Source organism: Cucurbita maxima, unplaced genomic scaffold (assembly GCF_002738345.1).
Source record: "Cucurbita maxima cultivar Rimu unplaced genomic scaffold, Cmax_1.0 Cma_Scf00019, whole genome shotgun sequence".
Taxonomy (NCBI): Eukaryota; Viridiplantae; Streptophyta; class Magnoliopsida; order Cucurbitales; family Cucurbitaceae; genus Cucurbita; species Cucurbita maxima.
This window is the reverse complement of record NW_019272035.1, coordinates 1,081,431-1,102,673: the sequence shown is the minus strand read 5'-3', so window position 1 is coordinate 1,102,673 and position 21,243 is coordinate 1,081,431. Positions and strand designations below refer to the sequence as shown.

General features: G+C 34.3%; 3 protein-coding genes across 3 annotated transcripts; all 3 read left to right on the top strand.

Annotated features, from left to right (window-relative positions):
• Positions 1-1,142: 1,142 nt before the first annotated feature.
• Positions 1,143-5,117, top strand: LOC111493575 (TIMELESS-interacting protein). Its single transcript, XM_023143326.1, has 5 exons — positions 1,143-1,534; positions 2,040-2,162; positions 2,424-2,532; positions 3,828-3,943; positions 4,755-5,117. Exons 1-5 carry the CDS (start codon positions 1,250-1,252, stop codon positions 4,953-4,955), a joined length of 834 nt encoding a protein of 277 aa, XP_022999094.1. The 5' UTR covers positions 1,143-1,249; the 3' UTR covers positions 4,956-5,117.
• Positions 5,118-7,080: 1,963 nt separating this feature from the next.
• On the top strand, positions 7,081-11,482 carry LOC111493754 (reticulon-like protein B21). Its single transcript, XM_023143589.1, has 8 exons — positions 7,081-7,976; positions 8,066-8,168; positions 8,254-8,328; positions 8,419-8,566; positions 8,904-8,973; positions 9,091-9,132; positions 10,997-11,119; positions 11,215-11,482. The coding sequence occupies exons 1-8, from the start codon at positions 7,355-7,357 to the stop codon at positions 11,325-11,327; spliced, it is 1,296 nt and encodes a 431-aa protein (XP_022999357.1). The 5' UTR covers positions 7,081-7,354; the 3' UTR covers positions 11,328-11,482.
• Positions 11,483-13,943: 2,461 nt separating this feature from the next.
• LOC111493756 (CBL-interacting serine/threonine-protein kinase 6-like) lies at positions 13,944-15,731 on the top strand. The gene has a single exon (XM_023143594.1). It carries the CDS (start codon positions 14,264-14,266, stop codon positions 15,560-15,562), a length of 1,299 nt encoding a protein of 432 aa, XP_022999362.1. The 5' UTR covers positions 13,944-14,263; the 3' UTR covers positions 15,563-15,731.
• Positions 15,732-21,243: the final 5,512 nt, after the last annotated feature.

Below are 21,243 nucleotides of genomic sequence, written 5' to 3'. Positions count from 1 at the left end.
GAAGATTCGAGACTCGAATTGTAAATATATTTCAAAATAGTTTGAAAGCGAAGAACATTCATTATAATCGAGATGGCTCGTATAAAAAAAAAATAACGTTTTTAAAGTGTCTTTAGCTTTTAATTTTATCTATTCTAACTGGTCCTTAACCTAACTCGTGTTAGATTATTACTTGAAGACCATAGCTCAAACATAACACTCTCAACTACAACCATAACAACATGACATGAACGGTAAAAACCTAATTATATGTTTAGAACATATATGTAGCCATGACACAACACATATTAGACGAACATGATTGGGACATATGACACACTCCCACAAGCAATATTGCCTTATACGGGCATAACCGTGAAAATCAACACTTGCACTGAATGATCTCCTTATCAGAGCTCAGTGAGTGATCCCATTTGAATAGTGCAACACGATGGGAAATAGAAAATCGAAGAAAGAATTATGAGTTTTCTCTTTCTCGTGCTTTCATTAAAGTACTATTGTCCACAGCTTTCAAATAGAAATACCATTGTACATTCGAGATTTATTAAAGGTTGAATGGAAATTTTATATTAAAAATTAAGTCTCCATCTTATTATTTTTTTTTTTTTTAAAGTTGTCACTCTCAATTAATTAATAACAATAATAAATAATATACTTAATTTATTTCACTTTACGACATTTAATACAATTAATTTATTAATAACTGACATGAGATACGAGATATAAATAAATATAACAATAATAATTTTTAAATGGATTTAAAAAATCAGAATTTTAGATAAATCATGGATGAATATAATGGTAGTTTGATTCGAGTATGTTCCTACTACTAATAGTAAGAGTAATTATTTTTTTAAATTCGAAGATATTAATCAAACTTTTGAAACTCGAGTTATTATTGAAATAAAGTATTAATGGTTTATATTCAAAACTATGGATAAAAGGTTTATGGTATTATTAAAATTATTTTTAAAAAATTAAATACAAAATTAATTTTAATAACGCAGTGAAATATTAAAAAAGAAAATGCTAATTAATATAATTATTAATTTGAGGTTTTAATTATTTTTTTTTCTTTGCTTAGATGTGGCAATGGCGCCAAGGTTCCCGCCAAAACATTCAATGAAGTTTGGCAATGGGGTTTATGATGATTTGTTCATAATCACAGCTCAATTCAGATTGTCGAGAAAAATTTCCAAACAATCGCTTCCCGCCGAGTGAAGTTTGCTAATAGCGAGAGGGATCGAACATGGATAAGGACAACGCCGCCGTCGCAGCGCCGACGGGATGCTACAAGTGCGGGAAGCCGGGCCACTGGTCTCGTGATTGTCCTTCCTCTGCTCCAAATCCCAATTTTTCGAGACCTCCTTCCTCCTCTGCTCCTGCTGCCCCTCCAAAAGTTGCAGAGAAGCCCAAAAAGGCTCCCAGAGTCAGGCCCAAGCTCACACCCGAGCTACTCCTTTCAGAGGATGGTCTAGGTTATGTCCTTCGCCATTTTCCTCGCGCTTTCAAGTATCGCGGTCGTGGACACGAGGTTATCTTCTACCTTACTTGGATCGTAAAATTCTCCATTTGGTTCTATTCCAATCCTTCCTACTATCATGTAATTGGTCGATTTTTTCTGATATGGTATATACGAGTTGTTTATCGAGACATCTCAACATTGCGAAAAGAAATACTAATTTCTAGAGTGTGGCGTGTTTTCGGATCATCTTAGTTATGAACATGGTTAGTGTAGGAAATTATGAGGTGTTTTGGTTAGTTAATGGCTCCCTGAGGTTTTAGGCCTTTGTGTTGATGTATGATTAGAAACAAAGTTGAATGCCAATAATGATTTCTTTTGAAGAACTCTTTAAGAGAGCTCAGGCTCCATCAGCGGCAATCAGGATTTACCTGAATAGTTTGTTTATTGGGCGCTACTTAGCGGACAACCAGATTGCAAATCCTTTTCCATTGAAATTCAGCTGTATATATGTTTCATTTTCTAATGATTTGATTCTTATAATGACTGAATTATACTTCTGATTGTTGTTTTGTAGATCAGTGATTTGGAAAACTTGATTGGTTTATACAGGGAATGGCATTCTCATATACTCCCTTATTACCCTTTCGAGCATTTTGTACATAAGGTTGAACAAGTAGCTGCTACTAAACGGGTTAAGGTAAAAATGTGCATGAACCCTGAATTTATATGTTCTTTATGATGAAGGCATCGCAGAGGTGTAGATATATATAGCTAGCTGGATTGGTATGCGTGTCAAAATACAGAAGTTTGGCCTATTAACATACTGATATAGTTGCCATTTGAACTAAATGAACTGCTCTTAAGAAACACATTGAATCAACAATGAGCAAATTTGTTGGTTATATGATATCTATTTTGCAATGAATTGGTGTTCTTTCTAAAAAGACATTTTGAGCAGATGTGTCTTGGAGAACTAAGAGAGAAAGTTGCCAGGGGAGGAGATCCTACAAAGTGGCGCGAATCACCCATTGTAAATGATGCTGATGATGATATCAATAATGAAAACGGTACTTTCTATTATTCTCCTTTATTGAAAGACACTCATTATCATTATTTTTATAATCTGTTTGGTTATAATAGAATGTATGTTATCTGTTGTGTTCGTGTTTGGTAAGATAAGTACTGTCCTCTAACTCTATTTGAGATGATAAATTTGAAATTAATTGAACTGCCAAAACAAGGAAGCAAGAAACAATTATTAAAGAAAAATGCGGTTGACATTGAACACAATGCAGTAGTTTATTGGTGTTCCATTTTGATTTCTCGAGTAAGGTATCATGTATTTCTCTAAAAGAAGCCATGTTTGTAGCTATGAACATTGAACAACACTAATGAAAGATATACTCGTATTGCCATTGGGTTTTTATCGCCACCCAAGACAGAGTTCCTTGAAAACATCCAAATATTGCTCACTTAAATTGTCGTCTTCAAATTTGCGTTGAAGGAACAGTGTTTGGCTAAGTCTCAATCCATCTTAGTGTATTTAATGGGCTGGTTGGGATCAGTAAGCTTAATTTTGTTCAATTATGGAAAACACGCCTTCCATTGAGCAGTTGTAGGTGGCCTTTGTTTGTCATTAGCCATGACTGACCTTTACCTTCCATCAATCTACTGCCTCCATCACCTTCTCATCTATCTTTCTTTTACACATTCATTTGTCTTCAGGATTATTGAGAGAAGTAGTCTCGCGTTGACTAATTGAAAGGAAGATTATGAGTTTATAATTAAGGAACACTATCTCCATTAGTGTGGTTGGACAATATCATACCATTATAGAGGTTATGCTCAAAGTGGACAATATCATACCATTATAGAGGGTCGTGATTACTAACATGGTATTGACTCTTAACTTAGTTATGCCAATAGAATCCTCAAGTGTCAATCAAAGAAGTTGTGAGGTTCAAAAATGTAGTCAAATGTAACTCTAGTGGTTGGACTGTGTGCTAGGGAGGATGCTGGATCCTCAAGGAGTGTGGATTGTGAGATTCCACATTGGTTGGAGAGGGGAACAAAACATTTTTTATAAGGGTGTGGAAATCTCTCCCTATTACCGAGTTAGATGTGTTTTAAAAATGAAAATCCTAAAAATGAAAGATGATAATATCGGTTAGCAAGCAGTGGGTTGGGCCGTTACAAAATGAAACCTAAAAAGTTAGAATCCATCCATTGTAGTGATATTTTCTTATGTTCTGAACTATTCTCTTGAAATAATGATTGGGAAAAAAAAAAAAAAAATTCTCAAGCTAATCATTATTTGGGTTCCCCTTGTCTTGAACTTCAACTCGTTTGTCAATGCTTGCAGAAGCCAAAGACTCGGAGGGCTTATTCGATAATCAGGAAGAGGCTTCCTTGAAGAATAATGGCGCTGATGACATTGAAGAGGACATGCTTCAGGAAGTTTATGAGAAAGCTACGGAAGTAAGTCTTTCTCTGTTCATTTTTTTTCTTGAACATTTGGTTGCTTTCCATCTTTACGATTGAGTTAGTTTTGATCGTACCATTTCTTACTGAGAAAACCCTCCCAGTTATTGAATTGAATGAAGAAATATTACCATGAATCGTAATTTAATGAATCAAACTGTTTTCAGTCATTGTCAGTGATGATTATTAAAAATCTACACATGTTAATGACCCAATTACTTATAATTTGCACTTAAAACTTATTTTATTAGGTGCGCCCTTTCTAATTATTGCACAAGTTAATGTATCTTCATATTTGGTCATAGAATAGTCACCTACTGGCTGGAAAAGAAACGCCGTTCAAAATAACTGCCCATACAGTAAAAGATGAAAGTCAGTTTTATTTTTGGTGTTTGCTAGTGATTTTGAAATGGTTGTTTAATTTAATGCTTATCTATGTGATATAAGTTATTTTAATCGTTTCTAAATTGTTAAATGTGATATTTGAGATCCCACATCGGTTGGAGAGGCAGAACGAAACACTCCTTATAAGGATGTAGAAATCTCTCATTTGGAGACATGTTTTAAAAACTGGAGGGAAAGTCTAGAAAGTAAAATCTAAAAAGAACTAATATTTGCTAGTAGTGGGTTTAGGCCGTTACATAATGTCTCAGGTCAAAACCCGTGGCGGCATATTTGTATTTGAATCGAACCTCCTCTTGATGAGAAATTTCAAGCAAGAATTCCTCCAGGCCTCCATCCTTGTTCTTTCTAACTCGAGTTAAGGATGTACAACATTTGGTGATGGGTTTTATGTACATAATTGTAGGAGGAGCCATTGATGAACTTGCAAAGTGATTCCTTCACCATTGGGGAAACTGTGGAAGGTGTTGTCAACCAAGAAGAACCAAACACTAGCAATTCAAATGAAACTCTGCTCACAGAGCAACAGAGAGCTCGAATGGAAGCAAACAGATTGAAGGCATTAGAACGAGCTGCAGCCAAGGCCCGCTCATCGCCAACTGCCTGATTCATGTGCTTGCTTTGTGTAGATTAACTTTGATTGCAAAGCCAAATTACAATCCATATGTTGTCTTAGGAACTCGAGTTCAAGAAGGTTCAGAAGTTTACTGAGTTTACACTTATCGAATCGGCTCCTATTTCAATTCGTGTATTTAAAAATTTGACTTTATCACACTCTATAACGCCCAACTAAAAAAAATGATTAAACAAACAATTTAATTAGTCAATATGGAACACAAGCGTGTGTTAGAAATCAATTATACATTCTATTTATTAGGTGCATTATAATTAAATATTTGTATTTAAAATGAGAAATTTCATATTTTTAATCAGTTAAAATATAATAGTTATCACAGTTAATCATAATTATTTATTTTTTAAAAATAAAGACATAAAAATGTTACACTTTAGGCCTCATTTAAATTCCAATATTTATTTTAATTGTTCCTTCACAATAATTAAAATAAGAAAATAAAGATGAAATAAATAAAAAAAGGGTACGGACATCGAAAATAAAATAATATAAATTTGGGCATCATTGATTATGTTGCCACTAAACCACTGTTAAGCTGTAATCGCAATATAAAGTGGTCAATTATGCACTATCTTTTTAGTGTACGTGTTTAATTATTAATTAATTATATTCTCCTAATCACTATTATTTTAATTTCCATCGTTTTTTTTATCGGTTCAATTAAATTAGACGAAGAATATAATCTTTACCCGTTTGAGGTAGGTCTCTATATTTTTAAAAGGATAAATATTAATATAACATACCAATTAAAATAATAAATGATTATTTAAATTTAATTTAAATTAGTAAATAAAAACGACCTCTAAATTATAAAATTAGTTTAAAATTCTCATATAATTTTTGTTTAATATTTAATAAACCGCACATTTTGACACCTCTCAAAATTTTAAATTCATGATATTGATCGACGTCTGTCTACGTCGAGTATAATAATATTTTTTATTCATGTTATTGTTGAAATTTTTAAAAAATATATTTGGATTAAAATGGTGGTTTTTGATGTATATATATTAAAGGTAATTAAATTAAAAAAATTTGTCGGTTACACTTAAACTTAAAAAAGGATTGTATTTAATCCATACTTAGCATTAACCTTATTCATTAAGGATTGATATGATATACCAATTCTTGATTTGATTTACACCAAAATAGCATACTAATTAATTTCTTGTTCTAATTTGTGTGTAATCTTTATGGAAACAAAAATTGCCTAAGAATCTTGTTTGTGGTTTGATTATTCTTTTCTCTCGATCGGGAAATTTGACGACAACTTCCCAACTCCTAAGACGAGAATAAATGGAAAAGTTAGGGTAATAATTTGCAGGTCGGGATAATGAGATTCTGGCTCTTAAAGGATGGAAAAGTGGCATGGTGATGAGCTGAAAGAAGTGGCTCGTGTAGGTTTCAATTCCCAAAGACTAACACAGACCCTTTCAATATTTTGTGTCTTCACTCACATGCTTTATACGAAAATTACTAAAGGTCATCATCCAATATATAATTGCTACCAACAAAGTACAAAGAAAAGAGACATAACAATCCGTGCAAAAAGATAGTACAAACAACAATCAATCGAGTGACAAATTTTAAGGGAGTGAATACCCAAAGATACCTCTGCCCTAGACCTATAAGAGAAGTCATCTAAATGAGCTAGAGACGGGATCCATGGACCAAAAGGTTACGTTCCATCTAGAGGTGATACATGTGCTTGTTTGGCCTATAGTTCTTTATCACCTATGAAGGAGCGTAGCCTCCTGGCCCATTAATCCCATCTCTAGTTTCACTGTTCTTTTGAGTCGGGATGGATGTATCTTTAGATATTTCCTCTCATAGAATGTATTCACTCGATTGATTGTTGTTTGTGCTGTCTTTTTGTGCGCATTGTTTTGTGGTTAATGTGTTTGTCTTGTCTCTTCTCTTTGTCTAGCTTTGTCCTCGTATCTCGACCTCGATCGGGATAGACGAGTAAAAAAATAATTTACTTGGAAAAAGAATATGAATATTTGGAAATGTAGACTAAAATACAAATCTTTGGATTGGTATACGTTTGATTGTGAAAATGTTCCATAGGAATAATAATTAAGCCTTCAAAGACTCCTCTTTTGATGTCACTCAATTTTTTTTCCCATCTTCACTTTCCCTTTCAGATTCCCGAGAAAAAGAAAAGGAAAATTCACGTCACTCCCACCTCCTCCGCCACTTGCCGCTTTCCATTTGGCTCTGTTCTGTTCTGTTCACCGCCACAGAGATTCTCTCTGTTCTTCTTCTCTCCGCCTGTTTTGCTGCCACCGCTGCTTTTAAACCTTTAGATTTCTTCGCCGGGGGGTTTTTCTTTTTGGGTTTAGGAGAGCTGCGGCGGCGGAGCGGCAGCGATGGATTTGACCCGGCTAAGGGCGGCAGCGGCGGCGAGGGGGAACGTAGTGGCGGGGTCTGTGTGGGAGAGCAGAATCAGATTGGATGAAGTCAGAGGTGGGGTTAAGGTGTTTAACGGCGACGACGGAAATGCCGAATGTGGCCTTCCGGCTGCTTCCGCCTCCCCCGTCAGCGGCGGCAGCGGAAGGAGGAAGACGTGGAAATCCGATGAGGGTTTTAACTCGATTCTCATCGCCGAGGAGAAACCAGAGTCGTCGAGCAGCGGCGACGAACAGAGTCGGAAAAGCCCGATTCCGGCGCGGAGATTGAGATCCAACGGCAGCCCAATCAAACCCGGCGAGAAAACAGAGAGAAACCCGATGAGGAAGAAGACCGATCAATCTCGGAAATCTGCCGTCGGGTTAACCAAACCTTCGACGAACGGAACCGGAAAAACCCCGCCGGAGAAAAATGAATGCAGAGAGAAGGCGATTTCTTCTCCTCCATCTCAAGATTTCTTCGATGCCTTCGATGAAGAGATTGAGAAAGAAAGCTTCGACGTTAAGGAAATAAATTTACCAGAACGGAAGAAAATCGCAGCAGAAACTTTCCCGAGAAACAAACAGATTCTACAGAGATTAGGTGAGAAAATCCCAAATCCCAAATCCCGATTTTCATTTTCATTTTCATTTCCCCTAATTCATTTTCTTGAAATCTTTGGTGTTCTTCAGTGGATTTGATAATGTGGAGAGACATTTCAAGATCCGCTCTGGTTTTCGGAGTGGGAAATCTAGTTATAATCCTCTGTTATTTCATGAAGAACATGAATATCAGGTAAAAGAAAATTCCAAATCCACCATTGTTGAGGGAAAGAAGAAACTGGGTGATTCAGTAAATTCTTCATTTAATGTTTTTGCAGCTTTATCAGTGTGATTTCCCACATGGGTCTTCTTTATCTGGCTGCCATTTTCGTCCATAGCTCCATTTTTGGAAGGTGCTCAAATGGGTTCTTCTTTTCTTCCGAGAACAGAGTTCACTGATTTTCTATTTGATTTTCTGACTGATTTTCCCGGGAAAATTACAGGAGAAAAGGAATCGATTCAGATGATGAACATTATGCGATTGAAGAAGAAGAAGTGATTCGATTTGCTAAACGACTTGTTCCTTTCGTGAATCAATTGCTGCAAAATCTCAAGGCTCTGTTCATGGGAGATCCTTCTGCAACCATGAAGGTAATTTTCTTTTTCTTTTTTAATTTTTTTAATTTCCAAATTCCATTACATATATAATATTAAAAAAATTAGAATATAGCATTTAAAATGTTATGGCCAGATTTAATATTTAATAATGTAGAAAAAAACAAAATAAACATCAAAACTTGAAGGCCATTTAATTAAAAATTGTTAGTGTCATGTCATTGTTGAAATTTTAAAAAAATTATATTCTTATTATCAATAATTAAATATCAGATATTTTAAAAATTTTAAAAAAATTAATTGAACCGAACATTAGGTAAATTATTTTGGTAAAAAGAATATTATATTAAATAATATTGTTTGGTATATGCAGTTGGGTGTAACGCTGTTTGTGTTGGCAAGGTGGGGTAGCTTCATTACCCTTTGGAATGTCGTCAAATGTGGTAATTTTTTTTTAAATTAATTTAAATTATTTTCAATTTTAAAATTTGACTTAGTTTTTAAAATGATTTTAAAATGTGGTTTATTTATTTATTTATTTATTTATTTATTTCTGACAGGATTCATTGGGGTTTTCACACTGCCCAAGTTAATTACCCACGGTAAAATATATCTTCACCGACTTTTTTTTTTATTTTTTTTATTTTTATTTAGTTGATATGTCTTGTCGGTGTTGGGATTGGATACGGCTGAGTACAACAAAAACACCGTACACTCTGTGTTTTGGCGCGTCGATTTGTTTGACTCTGAAACTGGTCCCACTCTGACACTATCCTGACCCTCTATTGTCCCTTCACATCACAACTAAAACCCATAATTTCCTTTTTTTTTTTTGTCGTCACGTGGGGTCCACAGCTTTCTTCACGAGACGTTTCAGAGAAATTATTTTTATTTTTATTTTTTAAAATTTTGTGAAAATAATAAAATGAAATTATTTGTTTTTCTTTGTCGGTGAATTCGTTTTTTCGTTGGGTTTTCGTGTCGGCTGTGTCGGATGGCGTGATGTTAGATCGAATCATCACAACCGTTCGTTTCAAGATCCCTTTGTTTTTTTGTCCCCTAAATTCTAAAATTAATCACCATTTTTATTTTTATAAATTATAAATTTTATTTTTTAATTTAATTTCGTGTCTATATATTATGTCTAGTAATAATTCTTTGAAATGTTTAGAATTTTTAGTAAATTTATAAAATTTAATTTTACTTTTAGTGAAATCAATTAAATACAAAATTTAAAAATTAATGACTAAATTTGCTATTTATTTATTTATTTATTTTTTTGGTAACTTTGTCATTCGTGTTTCGATTTATTCTTAATAGCGTTGAATGATATTGTTGAGAATATTGTTTACTATATGTATTATATTTGACCCTTGATTATAGACTTTAGCCTTCCATTACGACTTACATATGCTTCATATTTGACTTTTGATCATAGGTTAATATGGTGTATCTCTTTCCATTTCCTTTGTAATCTATTTCATTATGTTAATGATTATGAATAGAGAACTTTCACCACCATCAAGTGTCGGGGTTTTAGCATGGTATCAGAGTCACCCTAACCCTTTCTTCCCCATGGCTTTCGAATCCTTTCTTATCTTCTTCCTTTCTACACTCTAATCCAAACGATCACCATCAAGCTTACTTCCTCATTTGGAAAAGTCAACTTCTCCTTCTTCTCGAGAGTCTAGACATATCGTTCGTGTTTTAATTTATTCTTAAAAGCTTGAATGGTACATATGACTCGAGATATCAGCCAAACTTATTTGAGTTAAATATGAATTCGAACCTCTAAAGGTTGACCTGTCTCTACCTTAGGGATCCTATTGTAGCTGCCACCACCATGTGACCTCTTTTAGAGAGTTGTTTGTCCTTCTAACCTAGGGACTACCCTTTGCCTTTTATACTCTATGTCTTTGATAGCCATTCATATTGAGCTTGTGTACCTCTTCATTATTAAAGCCTACTTTGTACAATCATGAAATAATACACCTTCTTAGCCGACGAAAGGGGCTTTGCGACAATAATACCGTCGGTAATTACGAAAGATGTCACAAAACCCTAAAGAATAACATAAAACCTAACGAGAGATCCAACTGTAACAGCCAAAGTCCACCGTCAGTAGATACTATTCTCTTCGGGGCGCTTTTCCTTTCGGGCTTCATAGAGGGTCTAGCCCTACTATTACCCGTGCAAGGCACTGTTGGGTGATTGGCTTTGATACCATCTATAACAGTTCAAGCCCACTACTAGCAGATACTATCCTCTTTGGGCTTTCTCTTTCGGGGTTCCCCTCAAGATATTTAAACGCATAAAAGTTTTTGCACTCTTGTAATGAATGTTTCGTTCCCTTCTCTAACTGATGCGGAATCTCACCATCCACCTGTTATGAGGTTCTCTTTTGATTTTTGTTGATGCGTTTTAAGAGTTGTAATGATGTTATGACGTTCCCTTTTGTAAATTTAGGTGAACAGTGGTTGACACTTTGTGGGAGTTCTTGGAAGTTATGTTCTCACAAGAAGGCAGTGGCTGTTGCCCTCTTCTTCATAGGCTGGAGTTTTTCTTCGACTCTATATCGTGTTTGGGCAGGTAACCATTTCGAACTGAAAACTCGATCATATGAATTTCAAAGCATGGTTTGAACATGGAACAGCAATATGATGTTGTATGTACGATGTTTGCAGTGTTCTTCGTGTTCGTGAGCTTTCAGTACTACCAAGAGGTTAAAAATGGAGAAGTAGCTCCAAAAAACGACTCGGTTTCGGTAAGTTCGTCGAAGCTCAAGAGACAATATTGAACAATTTTGAGGCTGTTTTTCTCTTTTTTTTTTTGAGTTAGTTAGCCAAAATTACCATGTAAATTCATGCACTATGGTAGAAATCCATCCATCTTTGTGTTTTATCAATACATATTATTCTGAAAATGTCTAAACCTTCTCGACTTGCTCCGATATTAAGCATTTTTAACTATTTTGATCTATTGAATGTCTCAAATTCAATCATGATCCTCAAATTTGTAAGGGCGAAAGTTTCATTAATTCGTGGGACCCTTAAAATTAGAATGGATTGAACCGTGTTTTGCCTCAAAATTAGAATCGATTGAACTAACTAACATGTATATTTATTTAATTTCATAATTATTTTTTATTATTTATTTTAATTGGAAAATTTTATAACCTTTACGATTGAATCTACAAAAATTTCAACCAAATCTAACTCAACCCAAAAAATTTATGGTTAAGCTGAGTTGAGTTTATTATTTATTGAGTACGGTTTGAGTTGAAAATTTTACGACTCGAACAATTCAATCACGCCTAAAAATTGTCTCAACCTGATCTGATCCAAATCAAATCACGAACAAAATTTTAAAACCGTCCAACATATAATATATATGAATGGTAATGGGTTAGTGCAATGGATAGGCTCTAATTTCTTTTTCTTTTTTGACTTTTCTTTGTCATAATTATATTTAACGTTTGAATGTACATATTTTTATTATTGTTCTTTCTTAAAAAAAGCATTTTTATTGACTTTTAACTCATTTTGATAATATTTATTTAACATTAATACCTCGATAATATGACAAATATTAAGTATTTTTAAGTAATAATAATAATCATAAAATAATTAAAAATTTATTATATGACATCATATTGTAAATGTGTTTATATGATTGGATAACTCGACAAGTCGAGTTATCCCAACCCAAATTATAAAGGTTGAGTTGGGCTAGATTTTTTAAAAAATAAAAAAATTAATTTGATTTTTTTTGGTCCGATTAACCCAACCAACTAATAAAAAATATTAAGAATGTTTAACATTTATAACCGTCGGGAGTAGAGAAGAACTAAACATTCATTGTAAGAGTGTGAAAACTTTTTTCTAAAAATAGTAAAGCGGTGTGTCAATGACTCATATAAGAATGTGAAAATCTCTCCTTAATAGATCAAACTGTGAAGTAAATTGGGAGTAAACGGTTATAATTTGTGTTTTACCTAATTACAATTCCACACATTTCCTTATATGCTTTTATTTGATTTTAAAATTTAATGTATTAAAGGAAAACATGATTTTATTGCCATAATAAAAGTATTAATATGGTAATGATGCTGTATAAATTAAAAAATTAAATAGAAAAATTATAATTTAATATTTATTTTAATTATGTTAGTTCATGCATATAAGTCCGAGAGAAAAAGCTTGTCCGGTAGCGGCCGATAGGGGTGGTGGGGTCCATTGTCGGAAGAGCTTCTTATTTTATATATTTTATTAATTATTATTATTTAACATTTTTATCTCAGTTATTTACTTCTTAAAAATGTCTTAAAAAATTAAATTAAAATTTAAAAATATTTTAAAAGGTTCAAAGAAAACTCTAAATCTAGTTTTTAAATTATTATTTAATATATGAAAAATCTTACTTTACTAGGGTTGTTAATTAAATATTTGAATAAATAAATAGGTGTTTTTGTAATTAATTTTTTAAATTTTATTAAAAATTTAAATAAATAAAGTGAACAATAATCTCAATAATTATTAAATTTCATATACCAACTTCTTCTAGTCCAGTCACATCGTTTAAGGAAAATTAATTAAAAAAAAAAAACTGTTTTAAGACACGTGTCAGTCCAGCAATGGTTGGGGACCATTGTAAGTGGCCCCAACAGCACCAGCACCAGCAGCACAAGAATTTCATTTCTGGTGAATTTACAACTTTATCCCTTGGCATCACGGGACCCACACCGCATCCCCCGTTACAAAAACCGGAACGGTTATTCCTTTACATTCCATTTTGTATCATTCCAAGACAAAATTCGCGACTTGTGGACCCCACCAATTATTGTACAAATATTAGATGTTATTTTTATTTTAAAATATTTTTTTAAGAATTACATGTCAATTCTGAAAAATTATATTTAGAATAGTTCACATTTACTTTTAAATTCTTTTTGAAAAATAAATATTAAAAAGTTATAAAATAAAATAAATATATGTATGTCATGCGTATAAATGTATATTTTAAAATTAATAATAAATTTAGCTTTATTAATTTAATACCATCTAATTTAATTTTAAAGAAGCCTATAAACTTTATTTATTTTATAATCCAACTCTAAATGGAAGAGAGTTGATGATTTATTTTTATTTTTGTAGGATTTAATCGGCAAAAAATAATTGAAAAGTAATTATAAAGTATTAAATTACAAATATTCGATATTGGATTAAAATTGCCACTTTTTCTATTACTTAAGAATTAAGAATATTCTATTATATATATATATATATTATTAAGAATATACAATTAATACACATTTTTTTTTGACATAGAAGGAAGGAAAAAAGAAGACAGCGGAATCAGAAGAGGGGCATAAGAGGAATTTCACATCCAAAATCCATTATAAAACCTCCAAGGCGGTTTTAATTCAGAAGAACGGAAGAAGAAAACCAGAACGTAGACAGACAAAAGTTGTGGGATTTCAGAACACTTCTGGGAATGCGGAGAGATGAAATTGGCTTCGCTGATTCTGTTTGAGTTGATCGGAATATCCAGAACCTTTATCATTGGCGGCAGAAATTGTCACCGGAAACACGTCGAAGACGGGTGATCTAACTCCTTTCTCTTATCTCCTCCTCATTTCCCCTTATTAACTTCATTTAAATTCACTCTGTACGAATAAATAAACACAATAATCTACTAATCTCGATTCGATCGAGTTGGAATCTGGCGGTGCATATGGCGAATAAAGGCAGAGATGGTGAACACTCGAGTTTACTCGACGGGAAGTACGAATTCGGCCGTCTTTTAGGGCACGGGACCTTCGCTAAGGTTTACCATGCCCGGAATCTGCAAACGGGGAAGAGCGTTGCGATGAAAGTTGTTGGGAAGGAGAAGATCATCAAAATCGGCATGATGGAGCAGATCAAGAGAGAAATCTCTGTGATGAAAATGGTGAAGCATCCGAATATTGTGGAGCTTCATGAGGTGATGGCGAGTAAATCGAAGATCTATTTTGCGATGGAGCTTGTTAGAGGCGGTGAACTATTCTCCAAAATCGTGAAAGGTCGGTTGCGAGAGGATGTGGCTAGGGTTTACTTTCAGCAATTGATCTCTGCAATCGATTTCTGCCATAGCCGTGGTGTTTACCACCGCGATCTGAAACCGGAAAATCTGCTACTCGATCAGGACGGAAACCTTAAGGTCACCGATTTTGGCCTCACAGCCTTCTCGGAGCATTTGAAGCAAGACGGACTGCTGCACACGACATGCGGAACTCCGGCGTACGTTGCGCCGGAGGTTATGGGAAAGCAGGGATACGACGGGGCTAAGGCCGATCTCTGGTCCTGTGGAGTCATCCTGTACGTTCTTCTTGCCGGATACCTTCCATTCCAGGACGACAATATGGTGGCGATGTACCGGAAGATTTACAGAGGCGATTTCAGGTGTCCACCGTGGTTCTCTCCCGAAGCTCGCCGCCTAGTCACGAAGCTGCTAGATCCGAATCCGGTGACCAGAGTCGGTATCGCGAAGATCACATCGTCGTTATGGTTCAAGAAATCGGTACCGAAGACTGTGATTACGAAGGAGCAAGAAGAAATGGAGGAGAATTTGGCGAAATCGAATCAACCGGCGGAAACGTTGAACGCATTCCACATAATCTCTCTATCGGAAGGGTTTGATTTGTCGCCGTTGTTCGAAGAGAAGAAAAGGGAGGAGAAAGAGGAGATGAGATTCGCGACTTCATCTCCGGCGAGCAGTGTGATATCGAAGCTTGAGGAAGTGGCGAAGGCAGTGAAGTTCGATGTGAGGAAGAGCGAGTCGTGGGTTCGATTGCAGGGGCAAGAGAAGGGGAGAAAGGGGAAACTAGCGATTGCGGCGGATATCTTTGCTATGACGCCGTCGTTTGTGGTGGTGGAGGTGAAGAAGGACAACGGAGACACTTTAGAGTACAATCAATTCTGCAGGGAGGAGCTCCGGCCGGCATTGAAGGACATTGTTTGGACTTCTCCGACTGGGAGCTCGACCCCAGCTTGAAGAACGTCATTTCAAAGTTTAATTAGGCTTTAAGATTTCTTTCATCATATGTTTATGATCTCTTGTAGTTTGTTTCTTAATTTCTTGTTTGATGATTATGATGAATCCATAATCCTAATGCCCATTTGTTCAAACTTGGTATTGAATATTTATGAGAGCTTATGTTTAATATTATACCATTGTGGAGAATCGTGTTCGTCGGTATCAGAGTCATGCCCTAAACTTAGTGGTGCCAATAGATTGCATAGTAAAAAAAATGACTAAGACTCCAAAAGAAAAAAGAATCGAGAATCGATTAAGGGGAGGCGTACTTTGTTCGAGGTTTAGTGACTCAACTGAGGGACTTTGGCTTGTAATAATTATATATTGGGTGACAACTTGAAGCAATTTACGACTTCTAAGAAATATCCATCTTAAAAAGTATGCTGAAAAGACGTATTTAGTGTGTTTGGTTGATAGTAATTTTATGCTGGGTGAGTGACAAACTTGCTTTGGATGAATCCAATTACTATTTGAGAGCCAAAACTTGACTAATAAAGACTACCCGTTTGAGGTATTGTAGAAAATGGCACTACCCGCTTGAGGTATCATAGAAAATGGCTTAATAAAAACTACCCGTTCGAGGTATCATAGAAAATATTTGATATATCAATTTTATAGTTAAAGTTGTAAGTGCATTTTTAAGTATATTATTCAATTACATTCATTGTCAAACAGTAAAAAAGGAAGTTACACTTTTTACGCCTTTGGCAAAAGGTAAAAGTGTAGAGAATTAAGGTTAAAAGAAACAAAAAGGTCCAATCTTGTCCTTGTGTTCTAGTGGTGAGTTTGGACTGTTACCGACATTCACTATGACAAGTCATGCTCCCTATTTGTTTTTAATTGCTATGGTCTCAACATTCCCTTCGATCCTTTTAGGATGAAGTTCCTAAATAAAGAATTGTTCTACGTCAAACATCTTTATGAATACTCTTATTTAGATATCTTATTAGTTCATTCATGTATCCTTTCATTACTCGAAGCTCGCCGAACCAATTATTGAAAAAGGATTGTTTGTATGATTTGCACATAGAATTGCTATGTACAATTATTGTGCTCTTTTGGGACAATAATCAAACACCTTTTTCCCACTCCTTTTGTTACTTTCAAAGCGTCTCTCCAATTTAAAGCAAACATTTTTCGTGTTTCTTGTCTTTTTCATCATGGAACTTAATTTTCGAGATTAACGAACTTTTGCCTTATAACCATTAAAACACCACTAAAAAGTAGATAAGCTTGAAGCTGAAAAGATTGACGGTAGATTCTAAATCAAAATAGTGTTTATAAGTTTATTTTTTTTAAAAAAATATGTTTAATAAATAATTCAAACCAACTCAACAGAGAAATTTATGGTTGGATTGGATTAAGTTCATTATTTAACAAGAACTGTTTAGTTCGATAAAATTTATCATCGAACGACTGAATTTAGTTTAAAAGTTGTTAAACTGAACTAAACACGATGCACGAATACTATGATATATAAAATTAATAAATTCATGTCAGATCGATATCTTAACAAAAAAAAAAAAAAAAAACGAGATTATTAAAAACGTGAAAAAGCAACTTTAAATAATTGTAATTAGGTAATGAAATTGACAAATTAAAAATGATTTGATGTACAAAAAGAACGACCCTTATTCCATTCCTAATAAAATAATGTTATCTCTCAAATTCATTTTCAATAATTCAAATCATTTATTCTCTTAAGTCTTCAATTATTTCACTTTTTTTTAATAAAAAAATTAATATTGAAATGAACATGGGCATGATGAGATTGATGAAAATGTTCGAGTTTCGTCACCATCATTTTTTTGAAACGTTTGACCTTCGAGTTGAAAATCATGTTTTAACTGGTTGAATTATACTCAATCTGCTTCAGCCTCGTGAGCAGTGATTTTACGTCAATAATAGCTTCGCTTTCTTTTCATTCATTAGCTTGGCTTCAAAATATATGCTTTGTAAAACGCTCAGAATTGAAGTAAATTCACGAATACAATCGTTATTTGTCGCTGAAATATACCCATAAATTTGAAATAACCTAATCTTCTGAGTCGAACGCTTATCATTGTTTATTACTGTTGTAACCAACAATCGTTGTTTGTCGACATCCTCTTCATCCGTACGAAATAAATCGACGCACGTGTGTATTCAAAGAAGGGTCTTTATGGAAATTCACTCACTATATTTTTTTACCATTCTATTTACCAATATTGTACAAATTAGGGTTTATCCCTGTAGTTAACCTAATTTATTTTTTTAATATAGAAATTTTGGCCCATAATTGCAAATTGTAATAAAAAGAGGCCCTTTTATTCAAAGATCTTTGACTGGGTCAAGGTCCCATAGCCAAGGCCCAAAAGTTCAAAAGCCCAAATGGTAAGAAACTAGGTTAAAGTTATTCGGTTCGGCTTTCGGGTTTTGGGTTAGTCGTAATGATCCGACTTTTTGAACTTAGACTAGCTAAGACGTTATTACGTGCATGCTAAAAGTAATCGAAAACTCACGAGAAAAAGTATGAGACAAAACATTATCTTTAGAACAATTAAAATTTTTATTTGGGATCTCGGGAAAATCATCGTAAAACATAAACTCTAAAATACAAGTTTAAAAATATCCAGTTAGTGAAACACTACTGAGTTAGAATACATATGCACACGTATGTATCACTTTCATACACATCGACTATCCACATGACACCTTTATGTTCTCCGAGTTTGTAGACATGCATCATTGTTCAAGTAGTTATTCGAGTCTCACAGCTTTAAAACGAGTCTACTGGGGAGAAATTTACACACCTTTATAAAGAATGTTTCGTTTTCATCTCCAACTAATGTGAGATCTCACCTAAATTATATAGAACGAAAAAGTGAAATTGCAACTGCCCAAGTCCACCGTTATCGGATATTGTTCGTTTCAGCTCATTACGTATCGCAATTAGCCTCACAACTTTAAAACACGTCTACTAGGAAGAGATTTCCACACCCTTGTAAAGAATGTTTCGCTTCTCTCTCCAACCGATATGAGATCTCACATAAATGATAAACCATTGCAAACATATGCATGAGACTTAATATCATGATGCAACATAGAAGATCTTTCATTCATAAACAACATCATCACTTACTTTCATTCTCGTGATGCATCGTTGCTCGTCGTCGTCGTCGTCATATACATTGCTCGAACACCCTTCTTCCTTGTTTTGTTCCTCGATGCTCATTGTTCGGGTTTGGGTCCTTAGAAAAAGAAAAAGAAGAAGGTTATAGAATGAAGGAAAGAAAAGGGGAAGAGGGAGTGTTGATATATGATAGAAAAAGATGAAGAAAGAGGGGCCTGACAGAAAGAGAAATGAGCACAAACTGGTAAAGGTATGAACTTTTCTCATACAATTGCTTGCAGCGTGTGCTCACTCTCTTCTGTCAGCTCTTCCCAAACCCCAACAACTTCTTTTCATCATACAAACACACAATTATTAGGGTTTTCTTCTTCTTCTTCTCTCTCTCTCTCTCTCTCTCAATCTTGATTTCTTTTCCCCTCATCAACTCATAACAAAGCTATATATAAAGACATGGACAACCACCACTATTCACTACTCATTCATTATGTAATAAATTATGTAATCTCTTTTTACGTCTCCCAACGATTTATCTGTTGCCTGATTCTGACTTCTGATTTCTTCTAATAATTATTCGGAGGAGATGGATAGGACATAGAAAAGCAAGTTTATCTGTTCATGTAACAGCCCATGTCCACCACTAACGGATATTGTCCTCTTTTGGGTTTTCTCTTTCGGGTTTACCCATATGTAGGGAGAGGTTTCCGCATGCTTATAACGAACGTCTTGTTCCTATGAAATCCCACATTGGTAAGGGTGTGAAAACCTCTCTCTAAGACGCGTTTTAAAAACATTGAGGGGAAGTCTGAAAGGAAAAGTTCAAAAAGGATAATATCTGCTAACAGTGGATTTGGGCGATTATAGTTTTCCTCTCCAACCAGTGCGAGATCACACCGTTCACAAAAAGTTCAATTTTTTTCTATTGGGTTTTGGATCATATCGAAAACCAATGAAACAAAAAACCCTAAAACCAAGAGAGATCAAGAAAAAAATTGATAAAAGAGAGAGTTGACTAATAGGGATTGAAAGGAGAAAAGACATGAAAGATGAAGAACAAGGGAGATGGAGATTGGGTTAATGTTCAATCTTTGAAGCATTGTTTTCATAATTTGTGTGGAGAAGCCATAATGGGCTTAGGGTTTGATTTGGAGCAATCAGATTGATTCAACAATGGTGGTGGTAGGGACATTTTGTCAACTTTTGTGGCTCAGTTTTGGTTTGGATTCTGCACATTGGACAAGAGGGGGATGCGACTGCGTTAAACAAGGACACTCACCATGCCAATGAAGTTCTTAAATATGCATTAAACCTTTGTTTCGTAACATAACGAGTTGAGTCAATGTTCGGTATGTAAGTTCATTTATCTAAAACTATGAGCTTGTTATATTTCACGAATACGTAAACTTTTACGAGTTAGAAACCCTAATTAGGGTACCTGTCGTACGAACTTAGGGTTCTACACCTCATAGTCCTTCAACATTAGTATACACTCAACATCAATCGTCGAGAAATAACTCACTTATAGTCTTATGTGTTTAACTTAGATGTTTTACAATAATTATAACTTGTATGCGAGCAACTCATTTGAGTCAAACAGTACTAAAGAGTCTTACGAACGGCCATATAAAGATTTCTCTCTTAATATCATTTCCGAGCCTATCTCAATAATTTTATTTACCAAATTCAACTCATCCGACCTCATCTCTAATAATAAAAAGAAAAAAAAAATTATATTATTTTAAAGTATAAGGCTGATGAATGGACACTCTTACCAATTTTTTTATTAGTGGTGTGAGTGATCAAATCTTGCATCAATAATAAAGCATTTGTTAGAAATCAATTCATCGAGTACTAAAAAGACCATAAAAATTTGGAGAGATGGCATAGTTGCATCAACTAGTGAATACCTTCTATTCACTCTAGTCAAAGATAGCTCGGTTGGGTCTTTTCCCATTTTTCTATTTCGGTCACGAGAAAAACACAATCTTATATGGCTGAATTTGACACCAATTCTATAACCTCTATCACCTATCATTACCAACAATCACATGGTCCTACGTGTTAGAAGGTTCAACAGAAACAGTAGATCAAACTTATAATTTAACGGTTCTGAAGCTATAACTCCACTGAAGCTCTAGAAGTCATGCATGAGAGATTGGATATCTATAGACTCATATACCTAAAACGTAAGATATTGATATTGGAATAATGTCTCGATCACTCTACATTGACTTCTAGACTTCTTTTTGTTGTTTGAGAGGAATTTGATTTTGTGCATATTGAGTAGTCTTCCACATTTGTAAAAGCAAAGCAAAGATTTTGAAATCTCCAAACATTGCACTAATTAGGGCTATGAACAAACACCACAAACCCAAAAATATGAAAAGAAAATTCCTCTATTTTCTTTTTGTTTCAACAACTTGTACCACTAACAATTCTTAGTGGGTTGCTAATTTATAGTGTTTTCAAGCTTTTTTTTTTTTTTTTTTTTTTTTTTTTTTTTTTTTTTTTTTTTTTTTTTTTTTTTTTT